General features: G+C 41.1%; 1 protein-coding gene across 3 annotated transcripts in view; it reads left to right on the top strand.

Annotated features, from left to right (window-relative positions):
• LOC117495749 (cAMP-specific 3',5'-cyclic phosphodiesterase 4C-like) overlaps nt 1–21,199 on the top strand; it is a 105,332-nt gene that overhangs the window by 78,196 nt on the left and 5,937 nt on the right. For 2 of the 3 annotated variants that reach the window (XM_034147240.1, XM_034147241.1), the window contains 12 exons: nt 7,547–7,738; nt 10,159–10,195; nt 10,921–10,994; nt 11,073–11,122; nt 11,478–11,590; nt 14,367–14,460; nt 17,437–17,618; nt 17,938–18,036; nt 18,771–18,935; nt 19,031–19,130; nt 19,689–19,843; nt 20,547–20,669. In XM_034147240.1, coding sequence (XP_034003131.1) covers nt 7,547–7,738; nt 10,159–10,195; nt 10,921–10,994; nt 11,073–11,122; nt 11,478–11,590; nt 14,367–14,460; nt 17,437–17,618; nt 17,938–18,036; nt 18,771–18,935; nt 19,031–19,130; nt 19,689–19,843; nt 20,547–20,669 — 1,384 coding nt within the window. Of the gene's footprint in view, nt 1–7,546; nt 7,739–8,830; nt 8,873–10,158; nt 10,196–10,920; nt 10,995–11,072; nt 11,123–11,477; nt 11,591–14,366; nt 14,461–17,436; nt 17,619–17,937; nt 18,037–18,770; nt 18,936–19,030; nt 19,131–19,688; nt 19,844–20,546; nt 20,670–21,199 lie in introns of all 3 variants that reach the window. The other variant, XM_034147242.1, reaches the window with a different exon arrangement.

Below are 21,199 nucleotides of genomic sequence, written 5' to 3'. Positions count from 1 at the left end.
ACAGAAAGTGAATGCCTGTGCTCTGGGTTTTCAGAAGGTACACATCCACAGAAGTAGACTTTAACAATACTTGATCTCACAAAAAACCACCCAGTGTTGTAGATTCCCTAAACTACTAAAGCATATAAAGAAATGATAAAACTTAAAATGTAGCAAAGAGTTGCACAACTACACTGGTTGCATGCATACTAAAGTCACACGTATCAGACACACTAAAACGTCTACAATGTTCAGTATGTGAAGATAATGATGTACCTATTACAGTATCTGATATGGATCAGGGTGTTTAACGTTCAGCCTCCTCCTCTTTGCTTTCTTTCTCTCTTGTGGCAGTAATCAACACAGATGTGTGCAGTTTTCAAAGGCAGGAGTCCTTCCTCTGCCTTTAGGTCAAAGGTCACACAGGAAAATAATAACACAGCAGCTGGCTTTACTTGGTGCAACCTTTTCCTCCCCTTGGCTATATTTAGAGGGACATGAGCTGCTCTGAGATCAGATGTTGATGTTGGACTCAGAGTGTGTGCTCTGTTTGGACAGCGATCCACAGGCCGGTCAGGTGCATGGAAAGAGCAACTGGCTCTTCATGGAGGTGTGTTTCACGCCACTGTGACTGTACTCAACACTGGAACTAGTTTTCTTAACGGATGTTTATTATGTCCTGATCTTTGCATGTCATTAAATGTTCACCATCCCTCTCTAAAGTACAACTGCAGCAATACAACTGTAGGTGTTCAATCAAATGATATTAGAAATCTATCTGTTCCTGATCAGGATTGTCTAGAAGTTATCTATGACATCTTGAGGCCTTTATTACATGTGCACTTGTTTATGTATGTAGGAATACTTTCTAGATGTCTGCTGTGGCTTACAGTTCCTCTTCATGTTGTTGCTGTTTTATTTTTTTATAGCGCTTTGGTACTGAGATTGCCTATTCTTTGTTTATCCAGGGATACACTCATACATTGTATTGCCACATATTCAACCACTTGCCTGCATGTTTTGTCCAGCCAATCAGCTGACACTAAAACATAGTGAGGCCAATGGTTGTCTTACTTTTGTTGTTGTTGTTGTTAGAGATATTCAAGATAATTTATAGGGGGTGTTGTGTACTTGTCCATAGACGGTGTATAAGTAGCTGTCGGTTGGCACACCCCAAGTTTGGTGACACATAGGAGTTAGCACACCGAAACAACTATGTACTGAAGAGGGCAGCAGTAAAACTTATTTTCAACTATACATTTTTTCGTCAGACAGTCCTTTCCAACTGAAGCCATTTTCTATGCTCTCTTTAAAGCCCCCAGACTTTATTGATAGAAAACATAATTGTACCTCGTAGAACAAGGATCTTCTGGAACAAGTCTGGTGTCTCTAAACAGAGTGTTGCTCAAAAATGTTTAGATTTTTGTATTTTATAATAGCAATTTATTCAGCAAGAGGAAGTCATTCGGCACAAGGACGTTATGTGGAATTGAATCTCCTTCAAGGAAGAGGAATGTGATTAACTTCGAAAATGATAGCATGGACACTGGACATCATTGACTGTATGGTTTGATGAGGGCTGTCCTTTTTATCCTCATCTCATTCTGTGTGCTGTCGTGACACACACGCACACACACGCACACACACACACACACACACACACACACACACACACACACACACACACACACACACACACACACACACACACACAGTGTACAAACCACACACTGTGACAGTGGAAGGAAAGATCTGTTTGGCAGGGGGGTGCATGCGGGGGAAGCGTGTTGTTTTTCTGCTGCTTTCAGATCAAATGTACAATGGGTTTGAGGTGTAAAGCAAACAAACCCTCTTCACTCCCTTAGGTCTCTCACTCCCAAACACCCCCTCCCCCCCCACACACACACACAGTTTTGTTTTACACACCCATTTCCCCCCAAAAAAGGATTCTTTCTAATTGCTTCATTCTTACAGTATGCTGTTTTTACTTATTTGTAATGGTGTTAAATCATCAGTACATGTGAGCCTGTTACTCTTACTATACACACACACACACACACACACAAATTCACAAAGTTTTCCCTGCTCTGTTTTCCTCCTCTACTCCTCACCTCTTGCCTCTTTCCTGGTGTGATGCTTAAGGCCCCTTGGCCAATTCCCACGCTGCGAGGAAAGAAAACAGGAGGGAGCGTGTGTGTGTGTGTGTGTGTGTGTGTGTGTGTGTGTGTGTGTGTGTGTGTGTGTGTGTGTGTGTGTGTGTGTGTGTGTGTGTGTGTGTGTGTGTGTGTGTGTGTGTGTGTGTGTGTGTGTGTGTGTGTGTGTGTGTGTGTGTGTGTGTGTGTGTGTGTGTGTGTGTGTGTGGGTTGACCTTTGACACTGGTCCTGTGTTGTCCACCCTCAGATAGCATCTGGCCTTGATGCTTGTTTTCTGTATCACTATTACACGCATAACAGAACGTTTGTCAAATCCCTCGGCCCTGGTTCCCATGAGCACAGCACGAACATGCGTGCATGCATAATACTGTAACTGGAAATGGTCATACGTTTCCCATCCTAAGGTTTTAACATGTTGTACAGTTACAGAGGCCAACCCTAAGGAAAGGCTTTATTAGGATCAAATCCGCCTGGGATGAAAACTGTGCCTCTGAGCATCGTTTAACATCAAAGACACTGTAACCCTAACCCCCTAACTCTGTGTGACAGCAATGCAGTTCACCAGCTAAAGAACAGTGACACTTTAAGGTTGACCTTCATGTATGTAGCTGTAAAAGTTCACTGTGTCTCACTGTTAACCCATTACATACATTTTAAGTTCAAGTGAAGATCAGACAGTTTTCTTTAACCAAAACATTGGTTAAAGAAATCTCTCAGCAGTAATAGTGATACAGTAGGGATTCAACTAATTATTTATTTAATAGCTTGTTTTGTCCACCAAACTGTCCACTACCCAAACATTATTTTGTTTACTTTCAGAATTCTGATATAAAGAAATGTGGCAAACTTCACAACTGCTAACCTGGAGATTGGGTCCCTTTTGCTTGTAAAATCCCTATACATTTTTTAAATAAATTATCAAAAAAGTTGTCAAAACCTTTTCGAGTTATTGACCAAACATTATTTGGCTTTAGGCTGCAGCCACACGGAGACGAAACGGGTCGTATCCGCTACAGTGCTCTATCTTATAGACGGTTCGGCCACACGAGGCCGACAGGGAAACGCAGATAACGATAACGGGTCCCAAGGTGGGTAGCTCTGCGGACGCAACGCTCTGGGAGGCCAAACGGCTCCGTGCCCATCCCTATACGATCATTTCCTGATAACGATGACGCAATAGCCCCGCCTCTCCCCACCTCTGCTGCTCACTGCTGTAGCATGGTCAGTAGCTACTGTCAGTAGTCTTCTTCGCTGCTTTTGGTGTATTTTGTGGCAGAAGTACAGCGCCACTTACAGGCCCGGCATATGTACTACAGCGTCTCCAGCGGGTCGAGCGGTCTCGTGTGGACGGAAGACTTTTTTGATATCGAATTCGGTTCGTTTTCGTTATCATCTCCGTGTGGCTCCAGCCTTAGTTTCCAGCGCTGTAATCCTGACTCAGTCTAGTCACTCATCTTCATCAAAGTCAATTGAGCAAACACTGATTTTGTTGTGATGATCAAATTAATTGATTGCCTCTGCAGCCTTTTTCAATTTGGGTCAAGGGAAAAAAAATCCTCTTCTTTAATATGTTGGGAACGCAAACTAAACATCCTGGGAACAAAAGAGGAGGTGTGTGTGTGTGTGTGTGTGTGTGTGTGTGTGTGTGTGTGTGTGTGTGTGTGTGTGTGTGTGTGTGTGTGTGTGTGTGTGTGTGTGTGTGGTGTGTGTGTGTGTGTGTGTGTGTGTGTGTGTGTGTGTGTGTGTGTGTGTGTGTGTGTGTGTGGTGTGTGTGTGTGTGTGTGTGTGTGTGTGTGTGTGTGTGTGTGTGTGTGTGTGTGTGTGTGTGTGTGTGTGTGTGTGTGTGTGTGTGTGTGTGTGCGTGCGTGCGTGCGTGCGTGCGTGCGTGCGTGCGTGCGTGCGTGCGTGCGTGCGTGCGTGCGTGCGTGCGTGCGTGCGTGCGTGCGTGCGTGCGTGCGTGTGAAAACTAAAACACAGTTAAAGAGAGAAAAGGGAGGCGTACGTCAGAGAAACGGAGAACAATGCTGGAAGCAGACGGAACAAGGTCAACTTGTTATGTTGCCGTCAGTCTGATTGTCTCACAAGTGTCTTAAAAAAGCTGTGGAGTTCGCTATTATGGGATAAAAGTGAAAAATAGTTTTTTATTAATTATTAAGTAAGAAAGAACAGAATCACGCAATGTTACTTTTTCATTTTATTAATGCCTTATTAATGCAGGGGGCCTAAGGATTTTTGAATACAATAATACATTAATTTATTTTATCATTTTGTTTACTAAACAAAAAATTGCGATCTGTGATGCTATAGAAATATTTGTAAGACAATGTAAAGTTAAAACAGTTTGTCCCTTGCCTTTAGTACTTGTAGTAGTTGTTGCTGAAGAAGTAATATAAATAGTAAGTAGTTGTAAAAGTCTGATGTTCGCACCTTTACAGTCTCATGACTCTTCACATTGGTGAACAACAGTGCGGTTGTTACAAAAACAAATAATAATGTATGTTTCATTTACATATGGATTGCACTGATTTCAGTCCTACTACCATAAAAATGAAAATTACTAACTAAATGTCATGAGGAATGATTTAAGGATTTAGGATGGATCAGAATATAAAATCTGAGCAATCTTGTTTATGGGATGTTGCAGTTCCATGTATTTCTCAGTAGAGGGAGCTGTCACCTTATCAGAAACCTCTTCTGCTTCTTTGAGTAGGAATGAATGAATGAAAGCAGGCAACCCTGTGAACATATTCTGCCACCAAAAACATCAACAAATCACAATAAGTCAAATACATTTATTTTTCTCACCGCCCTTATTGGCATTCATTCATCATATTTTGCGTTTATTTATCCCTAGTGCATTAATATATTGGAATAATATTTCATTCCAGATCTGTATAATCCAGTATCACCACCTCTGATACAATGAGGTGAATAAAGCTACAGTACACATTTAAAAGCTTTTTTTTGTAGGTTAGTACTTAATTTAAAGCCAGTATTATATCCCCAATAATTATTGTTCATATGGTTATCCAATGAACAATCATATTTTTTGTACTGGTGAAACTGTTATCACCAAGGACATGATAGATCAACAATCTGTAATCTGACCTCAAATCTGAAAGACATTTTAATTTCACATCTGACAACAATTAGTGCTTGAAGGACAAAACTGTTTTAGTGTCCTTTAGCAACATGCTTCGACATCCTGGCTGCTCACTCAGAAATGCGGCTGAGTAAAAGATAGAAAAATATAATTTGGAGAATCGAGAGAAAATACTGGTCTTGTATCTCTACTTGTGGTCATTTAAAATCACTCAACCAATCAAAAACGAAAAAAAAAAAAAAAGTCCTTCACATATGTAGGTATGAGGAGGGGAGAAATCACCCATGCCTTCGAAGGGGAGGAGGGGGGGTATCTACGCAAGCTCCGTCACAAGTCTCCCAGTTCCCTTCTTTCCTGGGAGGCAGATCTATTTATAGCTTCTGACGTCAGCGGTCTCCTCTGATGGAGCCTCGTCACGGCCGACTACACTGAGCCGGGGGGGGGGGGGGGGGAGGGAAACAGGTGAGGTGTAGTGGAGTGTTATCACTGAGATAAGTCCTGCTGCAGCACCCCCATCCTCTCCTGTCACACCAATCAGGTGTGAGATGCTGAGCCCCATCACTGTGCTGGATACAGACCCCCCCCCTCTCCCCCCCGCCCGGCGTCTGCCTCTCTTTGCATCTGTGAATCTGTATTTCATTCAGCATCAATTGCATAATAGCCATCTCTCATTTAGCCGGCACTGGTTGCTATTGCTTGAGCACTGGAGGAGGGCTGAGCTAAAAATAGAAACAGAAGCAACCTTCCAGGGCTCTGCTTTCTATTGTTACGACCAAGGAAGGAGGGGGGGGGGGGGGTTGGGGGGCGAGTTGTGACAGATAACAATAGATCTAACTGATACAAATACCTTAGAAATGACCACTCATGTATCTCCATAATGTTGCCTTAAAATGTTATTTTTTATGCGACAATCTAAAAATGAAGATGTTTATTGTGGTAGAATACAGAGCACAAGTGAATAGTTTCAGCACAAAAAGTGTTAGTTTTAGTGTTCAAGAAGAGTGCAGTAGTCGAGCAAGGCACAGATGATGATGAAGCTACAAAAATGAACTATATTGCATGTTGGAGGCTTTTACTTTCCTCTACTGTCTCACTCAACGTCAAGTTATTCTCTGTCACTCTTAGAACTTATTTCTTTATTTTAGCTCTTGCTTCTTTGGTGGTTGCACTTCATATTTGGTTGAAATAATTGTTTGGGTAAAGGGGGATTTTTGTTTTGACTGCGTGTTTGCTACACCCACCCTTCATCTTTCGACCCTGAGGATTGGAGTGATTCCAAAGGGATTATTTCAGGGCAGAGTTGGGCGGTGATACGGTTTGGTTACAAGAGTTGGACTGAAACCAGGTTTTTTTTTTTAAATACAAGTTCATTTTAATCATACCAAGGAAAACATTTTAATAAAACTATGACCGTAAACGCTAAGCTCATAAACTTCTTTGTTCAGTAATAGTGGTGCCTTTCAATGGGATGGCTGCGATGGGGTGATAAAGGGAATGGCGGGGGGGGGTGTATAGGTAAGTAGCTCTGCTGACGTACCAGGCATGACGTACCAGGCATGACGTACCAGGCATGACGTCAGTGTTGACGTCATACGGAGATAGCAGAGGGAAAGGAAGATGTGTGTGAGTGTGTGTGATTGCGAAAAAGCGAGTAATCACAAGGTTGGCTGTTTAAAAAAGACTTACAGCTTTTATCCATTTTATAAGTAAACATAGCATTTTATTCAAGCTATGATATTGAATTTTAATTTGATCGCATCAATAGTTGTCGCATGGTGTTCTTGTTCTGGGAGCCTTATCCTTGTATAAGTCTTGTGTCTTCTTGACATGATTTTTAGGATACTTTATTGGAAGAAAAATGTATATGAAAATAGAATGATCTGTGGATACTTCTGCATGCTACACCTAATCATATGTAGCTTACCTTATCCTTATCTTAGGTTTATTTCCTGTCTCCATTTTTTGTCAGTGGGTAAAGGAGCTGTTTTAAATAAGTATACAATTAGTTGGGAGTCACTGCGTTTGAAGGGAGTGCTGAGAGGTGACCCCAGTTAATGTTGAATCTATTGTTTCTATTCAAGTTATCAAATAAAGCGCATTTTTACACATGTGGTTTTTACTTTGCTTATCTTGTGTTATTCACTCTTTATAATATTGGTGGCTGGTTTTCTTATGGCCCATTGTATTCCTCTTAATGTGCAGGTATGCTAATGTAGTTTATTAGCAAAAGCGGCAATAGTAGTAGTCTGGCTGATTAGCAGGTGCTGAAACAGTCATATTTATGTATTTTCTTTTCTCTCTTTCCTGTAGTTTTGATGTGGACAATGGCCTGTCGGTGGGTCGCAGTCCACTGGACTCTCAGACTAGCCCGAGTTCTGGTCTGGTTCTTCAGGGCAACTTCCCTCACAGTCAGCGCCGCGAGTCCTTCCTCTACCGCTCCGACTCAGACTTCGACCTTTCGCCCAAAAACATGTCCCGCAACTCGTCCACTGCCAGCGATCTGTGAGTATTTTAAATGTTACCCTCATGTTGCACCTTGCAGTTTTGGGTTGCTGATTTTGAAGTTTACTTCACTGTGCTTGAATATATGTTCTTTCATAAAATATCTACAAACTTTCTGATAACAGCAGATCATGGAAGGCTTGAAAGAGTCTGTTAATTAAACAATGGCATATGGATGTTTACAAATGTGTGCTATTTATTTATTTTTTCAATCTGGGTGCTGCATTCATCTCTGTCTTTTCCAAGTCACTCATTTTAGCAGTATTCACCCAAAATAAAAAATATATAAATTATTTAATTGCTATTGTCACAGTTTTTGTTGACAAAATTAGATACATGTACAATTCAGAAGATATTTTGAAAATTGTTACGGCCCGTCCACACAGCGGCTTTGGAAGCTTCTTCCAACGCTTCTGCCCATTCACTTTTAATGGGGTGACGTCACTTTTCGCCGAACTGCATTGTGGGAAGCAGAGCGGAGCTTTCCTGGCGTTTCAGGCTGCAAAAGTTGAGCAATGTTCAACTTTTGAAGCTTCTGAAGCTTTCGGTGGAAGCGTCAGCCAATCAAATCATATGCCAGTACAAGCTCTAGCCAATCAAACCGCTGCTTGTGTGTCAGGGGCGGGAGATTCATGTGATTGGTTGTTGGTCGAGCTTCAGACACGCCCGCCGGCAAGCTTTTTCCAAAGCCGCTGTGTGGACGGGCCGTTACTGAAAACTGAAGCTCTAATTTGAGACTCTTTAATCTGCAGTATTTGATTTGATTCACTTCACAAGATATTGTGTAAAGAATCAGATCACATTGATTGTATCACTGCTGTTGCATTTACTAGGGAAACACTTGAATGTCATTTCAATATTTGTTAATATCCTATTAAGCTCAGTTTCTTTGCCATCTGGCCTTATTTGCCATGCAGAGCTGATGATAGTCAGCAGTCAAGTTTAGTTGGTGCGTACAACTAAGTCTAAAATGTAATCTCCGCTCAGAAACACTTTATCCAGTCCCTGTCTGTTTATACAGCTAGAGATGTATCCGTGCAGAGTGTAAATATGGCTTCTACCACCAATAGCTGTCACTCCTTTGTTTTGAAGGGAGGAGGGATTGAAGCATTGGGAAGTCAATTGGCTACCTCGGTGAGACAAAGTCTGAAGACTGCTGTGATTCCTCTCTCTTTGGGCTGTGCAATGTTATCATATGTCAAACATATTTGACTCATGACAACATATTACCTCTTCCACCTACACCCACCCTATCCCAAATGGTTTAATCACCCCTGCAAAATAATGAAACAGCCCAAGCAAGCATTTGACAGATGATGTCACATACGTTTAAAGTGTACTAAACATTTGTCATTTTTCAATCTTTTCATAATCAGGCTTAAATTTCACAGAAATATTTTGTGTTTTTCACCCAAAGTCAAAATGTTTGCTGGGCAGGCTGACTTGAGTCTGACTCTAACATTGTACGTTTCACTGGCAGCATGGATTTACCCTGAAGTCTGAATGGTGAGGTGCATGTTGAGACTCCCAGAAAACTCTACCTCTCCCAAACTCCCAGAACCCAATGCACGAACACCGCTCCTCACAAATATGTATCTTGGGGGCAAAATCTGTAAGAGCAGAATTAAACCTGCATTAAGTTATTTTTCACCCTAATAGCAACACTGACCTAACATTGGATTATTCTGTTGTCACGGCTAACCTATTAGCGAAATATTTCACTGCTTACACAATCAGTGGATACAGGGCAATATTAGCATCCCATTGGAAGGCAGGTTTCCATCCACCCAAAAGTCATTTTAATATTAATTTGCTTTTTACTGTAGCTCCACCAATTCCTGACACAAATAACTGTGTCTTAAGCTGCTGAATTCTACAGTACAATTTCACCAATCACATGGAAAATGTATATTTTTTTAACAGGTTGACTCTCAGTTTGTTTGCTGGAAACAGCAGCCATGGTTTTACACGGCAAGCTTCATGAGAGCGAAAAGGCCAGAGAATCAAAACATAAAGCTACAAATAGTCATTGATTTAATCATATAAATATAACTTAATGCCGTTTTAATGACACCTTTATTTGAATCTCAATGGGTAAATGCAATTCCTTGCCAGGAACTATTGATAGTCTTTGTCTAAAATTGTCTTCCTCTTTTCTGACTTCCTCTGTCTTATCTAAACCTGGAGCAGCTTTGTTTTGCTTTTAAGGGTTGAATGATAATCTGCAGCTTTGCCTCAAAGAAATATTTGTATGACTAAAACAATCTGCCCTCCCATCCTTATGTCCTGTGTGATATTAGAGATCCACCATGGTCCGAAGCCAGCTGTACTCCTCTCTCCTTCTTCACAGTGCTCATATTAAGTTTGTCACAAAGCGTTTTCACTAAATCACTGTTTGTGTTTGTCTGTGGTGTTTTCAGGCATGGAGAAGACATGATAGTGACTCCATTTGCACAGGTTAGTAGCATTGTACATTAGTGCTTTTGTAAAAATGTGAAAATCTGAAATGCACTCGCCACTTTAATTAAAACAGAATATATAATCTCAACCCAATGGCTTTTTCGAAGATTTATAAAAATGCACGCACAATCATTTTAATATTGAAGAACAATTTTAAAGGCAGTTTCATATCATGTCATGTTAATTGCTGTAGTGGTGGGTTTACTTTGATTTGATTTTAGTATAAATAATAGCTTTTAAAATGTACTTAGTTTCGATTCAAACTAATAATGTCTAATTGTAGGTGTGGGTCTGTCCAGACAATCCACATTGCCCTTACTCATCAGTTTAAGGAATAATAGATGGTTCATTTCTTCTCAGAAAACACCCACACACTCTTTGTTCTGAACACTCTCCAACGTTGGCCCATTAACACAATCTGTGTCCATGTTATGATTCCAGACTAATATGTAAAACGTACTTTTGGCCCACCTGTAGTTGGATATTGGTATTGTACCAAGGGCCATTGTTTTCCATTATAATTGAGAGAAGGCGGACATTTCTAAGGCTGATGTAAGAGTCACATATGTATTTTTGGGATGAACGTTCCCTTTTAAGGCCATCATACTGTACTGTTTGTTCTGTACTCCTGATATTAAGGGGCACATGCCTCGGGTATCTCCAAACAGGACATTTAATACATCTCCAATACTCATTCCTCTCTTTTTTAAAACTCTTTTTAGGTTCTTGCCAGTCTCCGAACAGTGAGAACTAACTTTGCTGTTCTGACACATCTGCAAGATCGTGTCACAAACAAGTAAGAACAAGAAAGACAGACTGAAGGAGTAACTACTCAAAATTGTATTGTTCTGCTAACCCCTTGTACTTGTTTCAGGCGTTCGACAAGCAGCCAGCAGCCGTCCATGTGCAAGCCATGTCTGACAGGTCAGTGTTATCATCCCTGTTTGGTGGGACACTGAGATTTATCACATAATTAGGCTTAGGCATAATTAGCATAATTCATTTCATCTTTGACATCCCTTGTAAAAACACACTTTTATAAACGTTTTTTTTATAATTCTCCTGTATTACCTTCAACTCCCATTTTATATATTATATTCTGTTACAGAATACTTTCATGTTATTGTCTTTTTATGAAAATACTGTAATTTCATCGTGAATGTGAAAGACATGCTGCAGAGTTTGAACCTAATGGGTTTAAATAGTTGATTTACATGTATTGAATATCAGTCCCTCAGCCGACCTGTAACGTGTGTGTGTGTGACCTCTGACCTTTCAGAGGAGCCCTGCCAGAAGCTGGCGGTGGAGACGATGGAGGAGCTGGACTGGTGTCTGGACCAGCTGGAGACGCTGCAGACGAGACACTCTGTCGGCGAGATGGCCTCCAATAAGGTGAGAGGACATTTGTTAGTTTTAATTCAAACAGTTTTTTAATCCATCACAATTAGGTTGTATGCCTCTTACAATATTTTCTTAAAAAATATGAAAACCTTATCATATGGAGCAAATCAAATATGCAAAAGCCCACATTCAAAAAGAGGTGGAGCACTAAGGTCCTACTCTCTTAAAGGTCCCATGTCATGGCCATTTCTACTGATCATAATTCCATTGTTGAGGTCTACTAGAATAGATTTACATTGTTCAATGTTCCAAAATCACATTGGTTTCTCATACAGCATCTCTGTATGTGTATTCACTCTCTGTCCTAAACGGCTTGTTGGAGCTCCTGCCCCCCCCCTCCCCATGAGCCCACTGTGCTCTGATTGGTCAGCTCGCCCACTCTGTTCTGATGAGATCACCGCCGTTACAGCGGAACATCAGTGATTATGTGTTACAATGGCGTTAGCAACCAGAAAATGACACCAGTAATGACAAACAGATGAAAATGCTGCGTGGGGTCTGGGTGCCGTGTTGGCGGGACGTTGCGGGGCTCGCTGCTCCGCCCTTTGAGGCTCGAGGAGCAGACAGTGTGAGCTGGATTACTGGTGTTGTTTCCTGGTTGCTGCGTGGGGTATGCGAGACAGCGAGACACCGCGGAACTCAGCCTGAGCACACACCCACTCTCACAGCCAGGCTGTGAGAGTGGGTGTGTGCGGAGTCGCGGCTGAGAAAAGATAAGACTGAATGAGTGTGTGTGTGTGGTGTGTGTGTTCTCCAACGAGGCGTTCTGGGGCAGCATAGACAGGTCTTTTCTGTGTTAGAGTTTTACTCGCTACAGGGTGTACTTTGAGGGTTTGTGACTCTGCAGACCGTTTACATGCAGAAAAAGCTACATAACACACAAGGGGACGGGTAATAACCAGAAAAGCATGACATGGGACCTTTAAACTATTCACATCATCAGACAACTACATCCATACACTTTATATACATAAACAAATTATATATGGCTGATAAATGCCAAGTAAGCTGGAAACCATTGAGATAAATCTTGTCACTCACACGTCGATGACATACATACTGTAAACTAAAGTATAAAACAATTCATAAAAAATGTAGAGGGTCAAAATCATTGTCTAAGAAATCTACAGAAGATGTTAATGACATAAAACACAATAAGCGATAAAAAAACATGACAAAAGAGATGGAGAGGCTGAATTTAAGATACAATATACCTTACCTCAAGTAAATAGAAAAACGTCCACGGCAGACACAACAATCTTTAATATTTCAACAGGATATTTTGCTGGTAATATATTTTGTCTCTTCTATTTTGAGTGTTTGCTTTTGTCATGACAACAATGACGTTTTTATGTTAGCTTTCAAATAAGAATCACAAGCAGGTCACATGCTTCCAGATCTGGGTCTGTTGCTCCTGTCCATGTGTGCAGAACAGAATTGACAAAGTGCAAGTAGCTTCTTCCTGTTTATTGTTGTAAGAAAAAAACAATGTAGGTAGCATATGAGGGGAGAAAACGGGATGTTATTACACATGCAGCCTCAGTGTGAACATGGCCAGAACACTCTCCCTCTATGAAAGAGTAAATCATCATCTCCCAGCTTCCCTCCCTCATGCTCCTCTCCACCGTCTGGCTGCTACACTCAGTCCTCCTCCATCTCCCAGGAGGCCAATCAGAACCCTCTCCTCCACCCAGCCCCTGATGCCGGACCCATCTGATTGGGCAGCGTGCGGGGCGGGGGAGGGGGGGCTCCTCACAGCCTCTCGCTCTCCCTATGTTTCTCATTGACAGTGTGTGACAGTAGTTGGATGAGCAAATGCAGTCCACACCCTTTCTCCCCCGATGGTAGACCACATTCCCAACCTCCCCCACCTGACCCCGCCCCACCCATCCCCTCCGACCCCCCCATTACCTTCAGGACAGCACATGGGACTGTGGGAACTTTTTCTTCCAGACAGACTTCTTTTTCATTTTCAAACCATCCCTGCTGAGCGTGGAGCAGTCTGAGTGAGCAGCCCGTCACTTTTTTTTGCTTCTCGTTTTGGATTTTTAGCAACCTCTAACATCAGCATGCGTGGGTTAACATGCCGGCATCGGCTCTCTGCGGTTGTCTGTGCTGGAGACTCAGACAGGTGAGCAACGGGGAGCGCTGCTGGCTGCCTTGTTTACATTGGGATCTATTGATCAGCAGTGCAGGCTTTGCAGGGGGTGGGGGGGCTCAATGCTGAGTGAGGGAGCCCGTTGGATCTGACTCAGGACTGGATCTACAAACAGGCTGTGTGTGTGTGTGTGTGTGTGTGTGTGTGTGTGTGTGTGTGTGTGTGTGTGTGTGTGTGTGTGTGTGTGTGTGTGTGTGTGTGTGTGTGTGTGTGTGTGTGTGTGTGTGTGTGTGTGTGTGTGTGTGTGTGTGTGTGTGTGTGTGTGTGTGTGTGTGTGTGTGTGTGTGTGTGTGTGTGTGTGTATGGTTTGCAGAAAACCTAAGGAAAAGAAATTAGCTATCATATCTGATTTGTGAAAAGTTCATGCGACATAATGACCCGCTTCATAGAAAGGAACAACAAACAACACAGGTATATTAGTATATATATATAATATATATTGTGTTGAAATCAAATATGTCTAAAGTTATATAAAAATATTCAGTTTACTGCCACGTTGGTGTAAACATCCAACACATGCAGCTTATCTGTGCACGTATTTTAACTTTTTTTATCTGCAGTCCTACCCGGACTAACCACTTTTCTTGTTGTTTTTTCTTTTAAAAACAGTTTAAGAGGATGCTGAACCGCGAGCTGACGCAGCTGTCAGAGACGAGCCGCTCAGGGAACCAGGTGTCAGAGTTCATCTCCAACACCTTCCTTGGTGAGTTTGCATGCTATACGTTAATGAATGAAAGCACACTTTGTGGCAGCAGGAAAAAGCAGAAAGGTTTCGCTGTTGAATCATGTTGCCTTATACTGGGGTGCATGACAACTTATTCTAAAATATATGAAATACATTTGTCCTATCCCCAACATGTCAGTGTCTTTGGTGCGTTCCAGCTTATCTAACAAGAAGAAACACATTTGCATAATTGCATAAACTCGCTTTGTTGAATGTTCTGCCGCCAGCATTACACAAAACTGCTTCTAAACATACAGTATGTGATGTAAGCATGGCATGCTTTATACGAGGTACTGTGAGAAAAGAACATTGGATGAGAGAGATTCCTTGTTTTTATGGAGAAAAAATAAGAACAATTTAAAAATTGGGAAAGATTTGAGAGCAGAAAAAAGGGCTTTAAAAATTAAAACAGAAAGAGATAAGGATTTTTCCTTAAAACAATGAGATGGAGGAAACAAAAAAAGTTAATAAAAGAGATATGTTAATATTAATGAAATGAGGAGATATTAAATATATAAAAAACAAGGTTTATTAAAATAAGGAAGAGGTTGCTTTCGAGGGGAAAAATAGTGAGTAGAGAAGGAAAGAGGAATTGTATAACCTCTGATTAATAACAATGTAATTAATAATGTGAGAAAGATACAAAAATAAAAATTGGAAATATGAACGTTAATGAATTGTTTTTAAATAGAGGAAGAAGGAGAGGGATTGAAAGGTGAGGATTTTTCCTTCCCTAAAAGAGAAGGAGGCGCGACGACAGACAGCATTCCCGGACACATTGTGTGGCGTTGTCGTAGCAACAGGGTGCAATATTATTAGACGGCGTGTTGCATCAATAGGAGGCTCAGTCTTCAGCAGCCGCGCCGGCAGGATGGAGGTCCAGCTGGAGGAGGACGGAGCTGCCAGTCGGCTGCCGTTCTGACATGAGTGCCTCGGCATCAAGCCCTGCCGCATTTGGAAATGAACACCATGGCTTTGGGTGTGAGGAAGAGGAGGCACTGTGAGAGAGGTGAGAGAGGCCAGACAGCGCCTCGTGTGACGCTGCCACTCAGGTCGCTCTGCATCCTTAAGGTGGCGTGTGCTTATAACTGCGTTCATATCTGGATACCGTTCAAACAATCATTCCTGCCGTGCTAATAAAAAGATGCGAGATACTCAGGATGATGTGTGGACGTGAGGTAAAGGAGGCTGTCTGTGATGTCAAAATGGGATCATTATTACCTCGGTTTGTACAAATACGGATGAGTCATTTTCACTATCGTGTCTGCTGGGACAGCACCTCTGTGTCAACAAGTCATATGGCGATTATGTTGATTCTGTCCGTGGAAACCTTGTTTTCATGATTTTCGTGTTTTTGCTGAAAGGATTACAAGGTTCACTGTTGTTTTGAGAAAAAAAAATCTCCAGACATGATGAAGCCTTTTTAAACCCATGTTTGGAAAAACACAAGAAGCGCTTCGTCATCAGGCTCAGGACAATCCTGAGCTACTGAGAAGCTGACAGCTTTTACTCATCGTAGCTTTCTACTACAGGTGTTCTGCACCTTCTGCCATGTAGTCCGTCCATATTTATTAATCTACACCTTGCTGTGCTCGGACAAAACAGCTTTATACTGCAGGTGTGCTTCATTATACCTCCTGTATAATTCCTGTTTGTTGGTGATGTTTCATCCGTGGTCTATATACAGTTTAAACTGCGTACGTGAGCATTGCTTACATTTAATTGTAATTTTCATTATTTCTTTTTACATTGCAATTTACATTTTACGGACATTTTACACTGAGTCAAAACAAATTGGTTACATAATATCACACACTTTATGTGACCTACTGTATGTACAGTAATGCACATTAGCTGTGGGTCTAACTACATGAAATTGTATTGTGCTAGGTGTTGTTGTTGTTGTACAGTGTTAGCAGTTTTAGTGACAGCAGTAGTAACAGCAGCGGCATAGTAACTGTATTAGTTTGAAGAGGTAGAAGTTGCATAAAACTACTCTAAACTGTTTGGATAGTTATTGTAATTCAGGCTGATGTTAGCAGCAGCAGTATTATTAAATTATCTGTCGTAGCAGGTGCATTTCTATAATAAATATTAGCTGGTGCAGTCACTAGTCATACTAGTCTCAATGTGAGCTTTAGCAGTTGTAGCACCAGCAGTAGAAACTAGCATGATTAAAGAAATGCTCATTGAATAATTGTTGTTTTTATTATCAGTAGTTTTGATAATATTACAAATATCGGTTATCGGTGCGTTGATGTTGGTAGTGGAATAATAGTATAAACAAAGGTTGCAGCAATAGTTAGCAGATGCACTAATAATACCATTAGTAATTGTACTGGTGATAGAAGAATCAAGGTGTGTTTACACTAAAAAGTCAGAGAGAACTCACTCTGTTTTTTCAAAACTTGCGAACAATAATCCTTATCAGCCAATGGGAATGGATACAAGCATGAATTAGTAAACCAAAAACATGAATCAAGTAATTAATACTTTCAGAACTTACCATGTAGTTGTATGGCTTGGCTCACTTTTCATCAAGCCCTTTCCTCTTTTGTTCAGTCTCTGTACAGTACTGACGTTGAGTCGTAGAGCTGCAGGTGCCTACAGACGACGACAATAACATCGTCCTCTTATTGATTGACAGCCTAGGAGCATATAAGCAAGAGTGCGATCATATTTCCTCAATATGTGTGCATGAATACTTGCTCTTCTCACACACAACGTTATATTTTGTTCAATTTAAGAAGAGGTCATATATTAAAAAACACCAACAGAGATATAAGATCTCTTAACTTGCTGCAATTATTTCACAGTGAATACACGCTTTAATCAGACTCTATCCTACTGACATTGTGACAGTGGAGCTAAAGTAGAGCAAATCAAGTAAAGTCTGATATTTAAATGACTTCAAGACGGACATATATATTCAATGTCTGTTTGTGCATGTTGCAGAGAAACAACATGACGTGGAGATCCATTCTCCACCCTCTAAGGAGAAGGAGAAGAAGAAGAAGAAGAAGAGGCCGATGTCACAGATCATTGGTGTGAAAAAGGCCACACAGAGCCCCAGCGTAGCCCCCACCTGCATCCCTCGCTTTGGAATCAGCACACCACACGAGAGCCTGCTGGCAAAGGTGGGCCCACACACACACAGACACACACTGAGAAACACACACACACACACACACTGAGAAACACACACATTACACACACTGAGAAACACACACACAGACACACACTGAGAAACACACACACAGACACACACTGAGAAACACACACATTACACACACTGAGAAACACACACATTACACACACTGAGAAACACACACACAGACACACACTGAGAAACACACACACAGACACACACTGAGAAACACACACACAGACACACACTAAGAAACACACAGACAGAAACGCCCTGTGTCTCATAGATGTCCTGTTTTCCTTCTCCAGGAGGTCGAGGACATTAATATTTGGGGTCTGGATGTTTTCAAGATAGCAGAATTCTCCGGAAACCGCCCTCTGACGGTGATCATGTACTCCATCTTCCAGGTAGGATCTCTCACAGCCTAAAGTCTGTTGAAACATGATGAGAATGTAATACATTATAAAAGTTCAAGGTTATACATTTGCTCCTAATCCCATGATTTACAGAATGTGGTGCCCCTACTGTGTTTCTGGTACAATGTTTGTTGTCTATAAAGTTAACTTTATTTATAATTTAGTATATAGCTTCTGTGGTAAGCTGTCACCTTGCGCTTTTTTTTGTATTATTAACAAAAAAAAGTTGTTAATCCCTGTAGGGTAAATTTGTATTCTTATTTATTCTTTCTTAGGGGAAGTCATTTTTATTTATTCTTTCTTTTTTTATTTCCATTATTTTTTACTTTAATGTTAACTTTTAATTGAGCGTATGTTATGTGGTCAGCTGTCAGCATGTGTGGGTTTATGCAAAAGTGATATGACACAGAAGAGAAAATATGGAAAAATAAAATCCCTGCACAGTAACTGTTGTATTTATTATTGACAATAACTGAAAATACCCTTGAAAGAAAGTTAAGATTATATATTTTTTGACATGATTTAGGATGTTGGTGTAATTGCAGTGAGGAAGTAACTGTCACTATGAAGTTGTATTTTACTCCCACTGTGACACACCAAGTCTAATTAAGGAAGGGTCTGCTGGTTGCAGAAAAAACTAAATGTAACTTTCCGTTAATGGAATTTACACCACAGAAGAGAAAAGTTATCCTTAATGTGACTTCTCTCCTCTTCCTCTTCATCAGGAGCGAGACCTTCTGAAAACCTTTAAGATCCCAATGGACACCTTCATCACCTTAATGATGACCTTGGAGGACCACTACCATGCAGACGTAGCTTATCACAACAACCTTCATGCAGCGGACGTGGTGCAGTCCACCCACGTGCTCCTGTCTACCCCCGCTCTGGAGGTGAGCTGAGGAAGATGGTGATGTTTTACTTCATGATCATTGTCACAATACGAGATGGTTAATGTAGAATGTTTTCCGTTCTTCGTCTACTCCAGGCAGTGTTCACAGACCTGGAGATCATGGCTGTGCTGTTTGCTAGTGCCATCCATGATGTCGACCACCCAGGAGTTACCAACCAGTTCCTCATCAACACAAGTAGGTTCTCCTCTGTCTCTGTACACAACGATCAACAGGTTTTATACACCTGAGGGATTTCAGATTATCTCAAGAAAAGTTTACAATGTTTTAATAAGAGAACACACAGATGATCTCAACCGGCATTTTAATATGTTGATTTAATATGTGACAACATTTTAAAGACGTTAAATGTTTTAAATACAATTATATACATGAATACACATTTATAAATCACTTTTCATATTCAAAACACTTAATTTGTTGCCTGGGTGTTAATTTGCAAAGGCACATAGAGTACTACAGTAACATAATGAAGGAACAATTAAAAAACTACATTAAGAAACATGGATAATAAAACACATCAGGCATTCAGGAAATGTTCAGACACTTTTAAATCATTTGGAATAGTCCAATTTGTCATTTTCCTCAGTTGTCAAGTGATATTCTTACAGATTGAACTTTTACTTGAGTATAATTTGTTTCGACTATTATTCTAACTCAGAACGCTAAACTATACAAATCATATTAAGGTGTCCCATTATACAGTTTTGACCGTTTCCACCCACATCTCTGCAGGTTCAGAGCTGGCGCTGATGTACAACGATGCCTCGGTGCTGGAGAACCACCACCTCGCTGTCGGCTTCAAACTGCTGCAAGAAGACAACTGTGACATCTTCCAAAACCTTAGCAAGAAACAGAGAGAATCCCTCCGAAAGATGGTGATCGACATGGTGAGACTGCTGCACTTATTTCATGGTGATATCCTTTTCATGTGTGCTCGAACACAACTGTAGCTTTAGATTTAGAGCCGCTGATGGGAAAATGTTAAATAATGCTGTTTTCAGCCACATTTTGAGGTTTATAATTGTTTCTGTTTTATGTATAGCCACAGTAAAAATATACTGAATAATATCACACTAATAAATTACTTGACTGTTAAGGTTTCACTTTTTTTTTTATTGAAAATGAATACCTGGGGACAGAGATCCTGTGATCCAGGCCCAGGGGCAGAGATCCTGTGATCCAGGCCCAGGGGCAGAGATCCTGTGATCCAGGCCCAGGGGCAGAGATCCTGTGATCCAGGCCCAGGGGCAGAGATCCTGTGATCCAGGCCCAGGGGCAGAGATCCTGTGATCCAGGCCCAGGGGCAGAGATCCTGTGATCCAGGCCCAGGGGCCAGGGGTATAACTCAGTTACTGCTGCAGTGAAGCTAACAGACAATACAATCTCTGTTGTTTTTTAAAATCAAATGTATTAACACTTTGCAAAGGTGAATATATTTTAAGAGAAGCAGAAGAACATTAACCCCTATCTGTCAGTAAACTCACATACTTTTACAAAAAGACTAATTTCATACAGTATATACACAGCATGTACAGGTCACATGGGAAGCGTGCGTCATTCAGTCGATAATGTGTTGAATCTCTTTATTAGGTGCTCGCCACAGACATGTCCAAACACATGAACTTATTGGCGGACATGAAGACGATGGTGGAGACCAAGAAGGTCACCAGTCTGGGCGTCCTGCTGCTAGACAACTACTCTGACCGCATCCAGGTGAGTACGCCCCTTTCTGAAAATCAGAACACAGAAAAATGTGTGAACTCATTCAGTAAGTACACACTTCTTAAATAACATCATGCAGACAAAACAAATATTTATTCCGTCACCATAGTCAGAAATTCGCAAAAGTACTCTGGGAGAGCAGTACATAATAACCAGTAGATCCCAGACATGGCAGCAGCATGTTTCACATGATGTTTCCACACTGACCTTCACACACAACAAACTGAACAGCTGTTGGTACAGTGTGTGTAGCAGAGGGTTAGTGTGAAGGTGCTGCTGCCTGCTGGACACAGGGGTCATTGCATCTGTACTGAGCTGGACCAATCTACACTGTGTAATGTTGAGGTGTGTTGGATCAGGGCAGTGGGGTATTCTCAGAAGAATCAAGTCACAAAATCCCAAGTTTACGAGAGTAAAATGTTCTCCAAATTTCTTATAGTAAAAATGAGCATGTGAAAAAACCATTTTGAGATTAAACTCAGAACATTCTGAGAAATCTGAAAAAATGTGTTTATTATCAA

The sequence above is a fragment of the Trematomus bernacchii genome, unplaced genomic scaffold, assembly GCF_902827165.1.
Source record: "Trematomus bernacchii unplaced genomic scaffold, fTreBer1.1, whole genome shotgun sequence".
Classification (NCBI taxonomy): domain Eukaryota; kingdom Metazoa; phylum Chordata; class Actinopteri; order Perciformes; family Nototheniidae; genus Trematomus; species Trematomus bernacchii.
This window is presented reverse-complemented; position numbering and strand designations above follow the sequence as displayed.